Source organism: Neophocaena asiaeorientalis, unplaced genomic scaffold (assembly GCF_003031525.2).
Source record: "Neophocaena asiaeorientalis asiaeorientalis breed wild unplaced genomic scaffold, Neophocaena_asiaeorientalis_V1.1 scaffold150, whole genome shotgun sequence".
Classification (NCBI taxonomy): Eukaryota; Metazoa; Chordata; class Mammalia; order Artiodactyla; family Phocoenidae; genus Neophocaena; species Neophocaena asiaeorientalis.
Genome location: NW_020176571.1, coordinates 17318538 through 17329576, shown reverse-complemented (window position 1 = coordinate 17329576; position 11039 = coordinate 17318538). Strand labels below are relative to the sequence as shown.

The window sequence follows — 11039 nt, the reverse complement described above, 5'->3', positions numbered from 1 at the left end:
ACCAGACAAACCCAAATTGGAAGGCATGCTAATAAAACAAACACACACACACTGCTGACTATTTTCATTATGGAAAATTGATCTTCATGATAAACATTATCTGAAGGTAGAAATCATATCTTATCTTTGTATCTCCACCATCTATCACACTACCTGAAAATTAGAAACTGAGCTTAACTAACATTAGTTGAACGGATAGTCCTTGCCTAGACTGTAAGATGCTAAGTCCCAACCAGTGTCTCTATTCCTGCTTCCAGCCCCAAGCACAGTGAAAACACATAGTGGCTACAATAATGAATTTTTAAACTAGGTAAACAAAATTTGTTCATAATTTATACAATATTCTACACTCTCATCTCAACCAAATTTTCAAAAGTAAACTTTTTTCAAAACTTTTAAACACTATATTAAAAAACCAGAGATTAGAAATTTAAAGACTCACTTCCAATATACAAATAGTTATACACGAACATTTAAAAGCTTTTTCTACAATAGGAAAACCACAAAAATAAGTTGAAGTAACAAGATTTATGGATACAAGCAGTTAGAACTCAACTTTATTGTTACAACCAATTTTTATTTACAGAATATAAATCTCTTCAAAAAGATACATTCCTTTATTTAATCAATGATAAAAGGCCTTATTAAACAGAAATAAAGCCTAAACATCACTTATATTTAAACAGAAATACAGATTCATTAAAAGTTTATGAACACATAGCAAAACTGCATCTTTATTTAAGCAGTTACATGAATGAGGCTGTTTTTAATTTTCTTCACTGGTAACCCCATTTTAACCAGAGAACAAATTCTACTTAAATTAACAGTAGTAAAAATGTAAAAATTAAATTTTAAACATGAAAAGAAGCAACAAAAAACAGGAAGTATCTTCATTACCAAACAGATTAACAAGTTCCCAGACACTCAGATACTTTCTGAGGCATATCAAAACACCTACATCAAACGTTGCATTCATTTGAGAGGTATCAATACATTTTCAGTGCTGAGACTATTTGTAGCACTTACAGTATTTACAGAGCAGCATTATACTACTATGGTTCACATTTGAGAAACATAAATTTAACCTTTATGCCACAATTTCCCAATTCAACCTACAGCTAATGCAATGACAATTATTCATTTTGGTTTTTTCTTCTGAAACTGATAAGGACATTGTCATTTAAGAATATGTAATAATGCCAGGTCTTCTTTCTTAAAATAATGGTATATTTTAAAATCCAAATACTTCAAATCATGGAAACTTCACCCAGCTACACAAAGGCTCCTAAATACAGTAGAGTTTAAAAGTTTCCTTTTTGCAGATTCTACCAATTTATAATTACTTTAGTACATGTAAGTAACAGGAAACTTCTTCAGATTGTTGAACAATAAAAATTACAGGGTGTCACTACATAATTTAAGTAGCAGCACAGTACAACCATGCAAGTGCTCTCATTTCCTCCACTGGAAATGGGGGGAAACATTTGGGGGTCTTTCCCAGTTCACAGGAGCTAGTTTACACAGATACTATCAGGTCTTAATCTCTCAAAGTTCCTTTTGAAATTTAACTAATGGAACAACTCAAATCAGCCACCTTTTTCTTACCCTTCACTAACGAGTTCAAATATAACATGTAATGTTTTCAATTTGTATAAACACCTTGTGTTTTGTTAAAATGATTTATGGTATTAATACCATTAATGGGCAAGGTGTAGACAAAAATATGCCTACATTTAGGGATTAAGAGTATTTTACAGAGCAATTTTTTCGTAACTAGAAAGCCATAGGATGCATAACGAACACAGATTTTATTTTAACTTGCTGTTTGATAACATCAGTAGCACAGTAAGTGCATTAAGTATAGGAAAGAAGAGAAAGCAGATTGCAGGACAGAAACCTACTAAAAACTTGAATTCTGAATGCCTCAAAGTCAAAAGGGTATTTTCTATAAGCACTATATTATTTTTTCTATTCAAATAGTTTAAATCTGTCCATTTCAAATTATGATTCAGAAAGGAAAATTTTAGTGTTAAAAACTGTTCAGAAAAGTCTAATTCATTGTGTAATATATCTTATTAATTTCAGTTTTCAAGTATTCAAGTAATGCAAACTCAAGCATTTTCTTTTATAGCAATACATTTATGGACTAAACTTCAAAGATGGGGAAAAATTCATTTAAAATAATCGTTACACTTTTCTGTCTGAAGACATCAAACCCAAGACATATAACACTGTAATCTCACAAGTGGTATGTAGCAGAAAAAAAAAGGTGGCTTCATATAACTAATGTCTTTCATTAAAAAAAGAAACAAAAACAAAACAGATTGCCTTAATATGTAACTAAGTTTCCAGTCAAAGACATTCTAAAAATCTAATGAAGAAAATTCAGAGCAAATCAATTTTGAAATAAAGATAAAGCTGCTTTACCACATACTTATAATTCACTTTCCTTTGTGCATAAAAACTACTAGCATTTGCCTTTTGTGTAAAGTAGTGCAAGTTGCTGCCAATAACAAAACTCCCCTAGCATAAAACATTGTTAACTTTGTCTATCAATTGAATGACTAATATTAAAAGCTTAAGTCTATATCACTTTGGAATGCTTATTAAAAAGCAATTTAAAGCAGAAAATCAAACTGATAGTTTTCTCATTTACATTATGAAGGAATTCAAAAATGGTACAGAAAGCTTTGTGTAATGTAAAAAAGAAATATCCATATAACTTTAAAAGTGGAGGTTTTTAACTGTTAATTGAGAGTGTTTGGGGGGAATTTTTCCTTTAAATCTGGAAGGTTACATAATAAATATATTTATGAAGTTAAATATTTTTAGTTCAGCAAAAATGGAATTAGCAGTCATTAAAAGAGCACATACCTTTTCTGTGTTTTACAATCCCATAATGAACAACTTTATACTTAGAGAAGCCAACTGAGACATGCTTAAGTTGAACTAGGAGCTATTACTTATCATTTCCCTTGTATATGTGGGACTTAAGATTCACACTGAGATATATAAAAACTCAAAGGTTTTTTTTGTAGAAAAAGGTTAACAGCCTTGAAAACAGAAAAGGATAACACTTCAGTCTGCAATCATAAAATTATATTTTTAATTTGCTTTAGCTTAGAGTCATGACTCAAATGGAATTCTAACAATGTATTAATTTACTGCTCGCAGGAATCTAACCTCCAAAAACTAGTGGTCAACTAAAGTTTGAAAAAAAGTCATATTAGGCACTGAGAGGCTAAATAAATAAGTACTGACATTAACAAAAACTGACAAACCCTATTTCCAGTTCCTCTTGTTATCCCACTGTGCAGCCCGATTTGTTGGCTATTTCCAGTCTAAAACCAAAGAGCTGGATCATGACCTTACAGAAAAATGTCTACAAAAGGGAAAAGAATGCAAAACAATACACAATCTCATATGCAACATACAAGTCACACTAATTTACAAATTTTTATTTACACTGTTTTATATACATTCCAGGCAGACCTAGTTGATGAGTTTTGTGCTCATATTGATCTCAAATGATCATGTGAACAGTATGATTTACTACCACGTCTCTTTAATTCCCAGAAAGTGGTGGTAGCATGGGGTCAGGAGGGGAAAAAAATCAAGTATTACTGGTCAGTTAAGATCATACAAGTATGTAAGGAACAAAGGGAAAACAAATTGTGGAATTTTGCTTGCTAAAGCATCCAGGCCACTATGGTCTACTGACTAACACTGAGTATACATGAATGCCACTTCTCTAACAACCATTTTCATATTTACAAAATGAGCTTACTATCAGTTGAGTTATTAGGTAAGGCATTCAAGTTCCTTAGCTTAACATAAAAAGGCAAAAGACATCCCAGCAAGCCACAGGACAAATTTTAGAGGGATGTTTTCCCTTTAGAATCCCTTAAATGATCAATTAAAAGGGAAGCAAACTTTGAACCCTATTATTAGGCTGAAGCATGATCCCAAAAACCTGTACAGGAAGTGGGAACATCATAATACCCAAAATCTAGCCTAAAAGTGGGGGAAATATCTTAAATAGCTTATTTTGTTCCCAAGATTCATTGCCTAGGGCTAAAGTGAGAGCCTTTATTCCCCTTTACATTCACTTCTATATGAATCTCTCTGAACCACTTACAAGAGTATCACAGCTAGCAGCTAGGCACAATCTACCAGCAATGGCTCGGTGAATCTCTATTCAAAATAGTTTGAAGAATATGGAGTAAGGCAGAAAAATGATCTTCTCTCTTCCCACAGTTCTCCAAGATATATCTGCACTTTTAAGAAGTCGGAAAGCAAAAAAAATCAAGAGTACTACATATTCTTCATTGTTCTAAGAAAATGTTCCAGCCCCAGATGAAATTCCACCAAAAACAATTTTTCAAGTTCACTCTAACATTATATAAAAAGCTATTCATTGTTTAATTGGTTCCTTTCATTTAGTTAATTAGGTAAAATTCTATTGATCCTACAGTAATATGGTTTATAAAAACAGAAGTGAACATCTGTAACATTGGGGAGGTAGAAAACAAATTTTGGTCTAACACTGCTAATATAGACACAAAACAGATTTTAAGATTCTATTCATGTAACTAGAATTTACCATTTTAAATGGCCTGTAAGTGTTTCTACTTACTTTATTAGCTTTAAACATCTTGAGATAATCCAAGTATTTTAAAGCACTTATCTGAGAATACAAGTCACTTGGAATAATACATCAGACTCCCCAGAAGATTTCTCAGAGGATTAATTTGTAGTTGCATATTCTGAATATGCAGATCCATTAAGCCAACTTTGTACATGGGCACTTATGTGACCAAAGTGCAAAGCTTGTCAGACTAATTTTCTAAGCAGAGTTAACCATGACTGCTCAATTCTACACAGCAGTCTTCAAAATTGGATGCTTGCTTATCTATCTCAACGATCTAAGTTCCTTCCAAATAATAACTGCCATCCTCTCACTCTCAAACAGACAAAAACAAACAAACAAAATCAAAAGAAATCAAACCAAACAGAAGCCCTCCTACCATGAGTATTTTTGCTTAATTCACATTGTTATATCAGATTTTAAGTGTACAAGGTTCATGTTCTAAAGGTTCCTTATTTAATTCTTTTAACCATCTCAACTTATTTCTCTGAAACTATTGATACATTTATCAAGTAATCATTTGCTATCATTCTAAAGACATGGAGCCAGACTAAAACATTAAAACCACAGTGTAAGGAATGAATCTGAAGAAGTAAAAAAGAATTAAACTAAATGACATTTTCTTGTTCCCAAGTATGATAAGCATTCTGGCTTTGTTTCAAAAATTAACAATTGCTGTACTAGCTACTATTTAATAACAAACAAAATATACAACATCTTAATAAGTAAAACAAAATTTTTGGTTAGAAACAATTTGATACAGTAAAATTTTAAAAACAAACTGTAACTTAAATGACCATATATAGTATATGAAAACATTATTTAATACAGATTTTGGTAACATAAAATCATCATATATCTATTCCAGGATTATATGGTAAATATTAATATTTATACTGCCAGACTATGTAGCAAGGGGGGAATTTAATTCTAAGATGTTCCCCCCCAAAAAATGCTTTCCAATACTCCAGAAAGATGTACCACTAGCATAGACAGTGAATGTACTTCACTCTCCTAAACAGATATTTTTCTATGAACATCTTAAGTTATCTAAACCAGTGTCTGGCATTCCAAGAGTAAATGATTCATTTAACTAACAGTGTGTCAAAATAAAAAGGTTACACTAAACACCTAAAATGTTTACTAAGATTCATGTTATTAAAGTAAAACTTAAAAGAAAATTTTCTCTGGAAAATTTTTGTTGCTTACACCCAACCAACAGATGAAAACAGTCACAGAATTCATGTTAAATTTATAATAAATAATTAACATATAACATAGATTAAATTATCAAAGGATTAAACTGACATCTTTATACCCTTCTGCTGATTTAACAAACTTCTAACCCACCACATACTGAGAGCAGTAGGTGTATTTCTTAACATCATTCTATTTAAAAAATAAATTGGTTGTTTAGAAGCATAATTTGTAAAGCAAGATAACCAAATTAAAAGAATTTTAACATATATTGGCTTTTCGGAATTTCTTAAAATATCCACAAGCATTGTTCAGCTACTTAAGAATAATTAAATGTCTTCTTTACTCAGGCACCTTTAATGCAGTAACCTCAGGCTTCATCTTAAAGTATTGGTTAAAACGAACAATTGCATACCTATTGAGAAAAGAGAGTAACAACATAATTACAGCTAAAAACCTTAATCCTTCGTTTATTTCCACCCACCCGTTCTAAACTGATTTTTTAAAATTTTTAAATTTTCAAGGGACATACTTTTAGTTTATTGCACCACCTACTGGACACTTTTCTAATACTGAAATCATTTAACAGATTATACCAGATTTCCTTGCAGACCAATTATTAAATGTATGCAACCTCTGCAACATTTGACTAAAAATAATAACTACAATGTCCCCTATAAATTCTAAATGTAAATCCCAAGAGTAGAGACAAATGTAATGCATACAGTAAAATTAAACTTACCCAAGGAAATCAAACTCAATAGTGGAGTATTTGGCTTGAATCAAAGCCCACAGTCCCCAAAAGAAATGTGAAGCCTAAAAAAAGGGAAGAAAAATCAAGAATTATGATAATGCATTTCTTTGTAAAACAAATATTAAATTGTAAGTTTCTTCCTTTTTCATCAACTCCATGAACAATACTTCCTTGATGCTTTTTTAACACAAAGTATCTAAAACCACAGGTAATACTGAAGTGTACAGTTATCTGGATGGCTATAGACCACTTTTGTCCACAAAAGGTTATAATAAATTATAATCACTAAAAAATAAATAGAGCCCAGTTCCTGTATCCTGCTTTGTGTGGGCAGAGTTTGGCATCAGCACTGATACATGTTGTTAGTTAAGTGTTTTTAATGGGTCATAATTGCTAATAGGATTTCCTATAAAATACATTACCAAAGGATTTTGTTTCTTAAAATATATACAAAAAGGAAAATCCAAATCTCAAAAATAAAACATATACTGAAACCTGAAGATGTTCAGGGGGTGACAAATTTCTGAAAGCAATTTTTATTGACCCAACAATTCTGCGCAATCAACGATGATATAAAGTTACACAACTTATGTTGGAGAAAAATGAGTCTTAGGACTTAAAGAGTAAACAGATGACTGTATAATTAGGAGCTGCATAATAATTTTGTATGTGTGCTTTACAATCTATTTTCATTTAAACACGATATTTTAAGATTCTGAGGGAGGAACCAAGATGGTGCGGTAGAATGACATGCTCTTACTCCCTCTTGTGAGAACACCAGAATCACAACTAGTTGCTGGACAATCACTGACAGGAAGAAACTGGAACTCACCAAAAAAGATACCCCATATCCAAAGACAAAGGAGAAGCCACAATGAGACGGTAGGAGGGGCGCAATCACAGTAAAATGAAATCCCATAACTGCGCGGTGGGTGACTCACAGACTGGAGAACACTTATACCACAGAAGTCCACCCGCTGGCGTGAAGGTTCTGAGCCCCACGTCAGGCTTCCCAACCTAGGGGTCCAGCAATGTGAGAAGGAACTCCTAGAGAATCAGACTTTAGAAGGCTAGAGGGATTTGACTGCAGGACTTCGACAGGACCGGGGGAAACAGAGACTCCACTCTTGGAGGGCACACACACAAAGTAGTGTGTGCATCGGGACCCAGGGGAAGGAGCAGTGACCCCATAGGAGAGTGAACCAGACCTACCTGCTAGTGTTAGAGGGTCTCCTGCAGGGGCGGGGGGTGGCTCTGTTTCACTGGGGGACGGGGACAATGGCAGCAGAAGTTCTGGAAGAACTCCTTGGTGTGTGCCTTCCCAGAGTCTGTCATTAGCCCCACCAAAGAGCCCAGGTAGGCCCCAGTATTGGGTTGCCTCAGGCCAAACAACCAGCAGGGAGGGAACCCAGCCCCACCCATCAGCAGTCAAGCAGATTAAAGTTATACTGAGCTCTGCCCACCAGAGCAACAGTCAGCTCTACCCACCACCAGTCCCTCCCATCAGACTTACACAAGCCTCTTAGACAGCCTCATCCACCAGAGGGTAGACAGCAGAAGAAAGAAGAACTACAATCCTGCAGCCTGTGGAACAAAAACCACATTCACAAAAAGATAGACAAGATGAAAAGGCACAGGGCTATGTACCAGACGAAGAAACAAGATAAAACCCCAGTAAAACAACTAAATGAAGTGGAGATAGGAAACCTTCCAGAAAAAGAATTCAGAATGATAGTGTAGATGATCCAGGACCTCAGAAAAAGAATGGAGGCAAAGATAGAGAAGATGCAAGAAATGTTTAACAAAGACCGAAAGAATTAAAGAAGAAACAAACAGAGATGAACAATACAGTAACTGAAATGAAAACTACACTAGAAGGAATCGATAGCAGAATAACTGAGGCAGAAAAATGGATAAGCGACCTGGAAGACAGAATGCTGGAATTCACTGCTGCAGAACAGAATAAAGAAAAAAGAATGAAAAGAAATGAAGACAGCCTAAGAGACCCCTGGGACAACTTTAAACACAACAGCATTCGCATTATAGGGGTCCCAAAGGAGAAGAGAGAGAGAAAGGACCCAAGATAATATTTGAAGACATTATAGTCGAAAACTTCCCTAACGTGGGAAGGGAAATAGCCACCCAAGTCCAGGAAGCGCAGCGAGTCCCATACAGGATAAACCCAAGGAGAAACACGCCAAGACACATAGTAATCAAATTGGCAAAAATTCAAGACAAAGGAAGATTATTTAAAGCAGCAAGGGAAAAATGACAAATAACATACAAGGGAACTCCCATAAGGTTAATTAATAGCTGATTTCTCAGCAGAAACTCTACAAACCAGAAGGGAGCGGCATGATATACTTAAAGGGATGAAAGGGAAGAGCCTACAATGAAGATTACTCTAGCCAGCAAGGATCTCATTCAGATTCCATGGAGAAATCAAAAGCTTTACAGATAAGCAAAAGCTAAGAGAATTCAGCACCACCAAACCAGCTCTACAACAAATGCTAAAGGAACTTCTCTAAGTGGGAAACACAAAAGGAGAAAAAGACCTACAAAAACAAACCCAAAACAATTAAGAGAATGGGCCTAGGAACATGCATATCGATAATTACCTTAAACATAAATGGATTAAATGCTCCAACCAAAAGACACAGGCTTGCTGAATGAATACAAAAACAAGACCCGTATATATGCTGTCTACAAGAGACCCATTTCAGACCTAGGGACACATTCAGACTGAAAGTGAGGGGATGGAAAAAGATATTCCATGCAAATGGAAATCAAAAGAAAGCTGGAGTAGCAATCCTCATATCATACGAAATACACTTTAAAATAAAGACTATTACAAGACCCAAAGAAGGACACTACGTAATGATCAAGGGATCAATCCAAGAAGAAGATATAACAATTATAAATATATATGCACCCAACATAGGAGCACCTCAATATATAAGGCAACTGCTAACAGCTCTAAAAGAGAAAATCGACAGTAACACAATAATAGTGGGGGACTTTAACACCTCACTTACACCAATGGACACACCATCCAAAATGAAAATAAATAAGGAAACAGAAGCTTTAAATGACACAACAGACCAGATAGATTTAACTGATATTTATAGGACATTCCAGCCAAAAACAGCAGATTACACTTTCTTCTCAAGTGCCCAGGGAACGTTCTCCAGGATAGATCACATCCCAGGTCACAAATCAAGCCTCAGTAAATTTAAGAAAATTGACATCATATCAAGCATCTTTTCTGACCACAACACTATGAGATTAGAAATGAATTACAGGGAAAAACACATAAAAAACACAACACATGGAGGCTAAACAATGTTACTAAATAACCAAGATATAACTGAAGAAATCAAAGAGGAAATAAAAAATACCTAGAGACAAATGACAATGAAAACACAGCGATCCAAAACCTTTGGGATGCAGCAAAAGCAGTTCTAAGAGGGAAGTTTATAGCTATACAAGCCTACCTCAAGAAACAAGAAAAATCTCAAATAAACAATCTAACCTTACATCTAAAGGAACTAGAGAAAGAAGAACAAACAAAACCCAAAGTTAGCAGAAGGAAAGAAATCATAAAGATCAGAGCAGAAATAAATGAAATAGAAACAAAGAAAACATAGCAAAGATCAATAAAACTAAAAGCTGGTTCTTTGAGAGATAAACAAAATTGATAAACCGTTAGCCAGACTCATCAAGAAAAAGAGGGAGAGGACTCAAATCAATAAAATTAGAAATGAAAAGGAAGTTACAACAGACACCACAGAAATACAAAGCATCCTAAGAGATTACTACAGGCAACTCTATGCCAATAAAATGGACAACCTGGAAGAAATGGATGAATTCTTAGACAGGTATAACCTTCCAAGACTGAACCAGGAAGAAACAGAAAATATGAACCAACCAATCACAAGTAATGAAATTGAAACTGTGATTAAAAATCTTCCAACAAACAGAAGTCCAGGACCAGATGGCTTCACAGCTGAATTCTATCAAACATTTAGAGAAGAGTAAACACCCATCCTTCTCAAGCTCTCCCAAAAAACTGCAGAGGAAGAAACACTCCCAAACTCATTCTATGGGGCCACCATCACCCTGATATGAAAACCAGACAAAAATACTACAGAAAAGGAAAATTACAGACCAATATCACTGATGAATATAGATGCAAAAATCCTCAGCAAAATACTAGCAAACAGAATCCAACAACACATTAAAAGGATCATACACCATGATCAAGTGGGATTTATCCCAGGGATGCAAGGATTCTTCAAAATACGCAAATCAATCAATGTGATATACCATATTTACAAATTGGAGGAATCAGACTCCCTGACTTCAGACTATACTACAAAGCTACAGTAATCAAGACAATATGGTACTGGCACAAAAACAGAAACATAGATCAACGGAACA

The 11039-nt window shown here is 34.4% G+C and overlaps 1 protein-coding gene across 1 annotated transcript in view; it reads right to left on the bottom strand.

Moving 5' to 3' along the window:
* Positions 1–527: 527 nt before the first annotated feature.
* Positions 528–11039, bottom strand: part of ETNK1 (ethanolamine kinase 1) — a 72781-nt gene continuing 62269 nt past the window's right edge. Inside the window, 2 exon segments of the mRNA XM_024733102.1 lie at positions 528–6260; positions 6588–6661. Of these exon segments, the coding sequence (XP_024588870.1) occupies positions 6188–6260; positions 6588–6661 (147 nt within the window). The 3' untranslated portion in view covers positions 528–6187.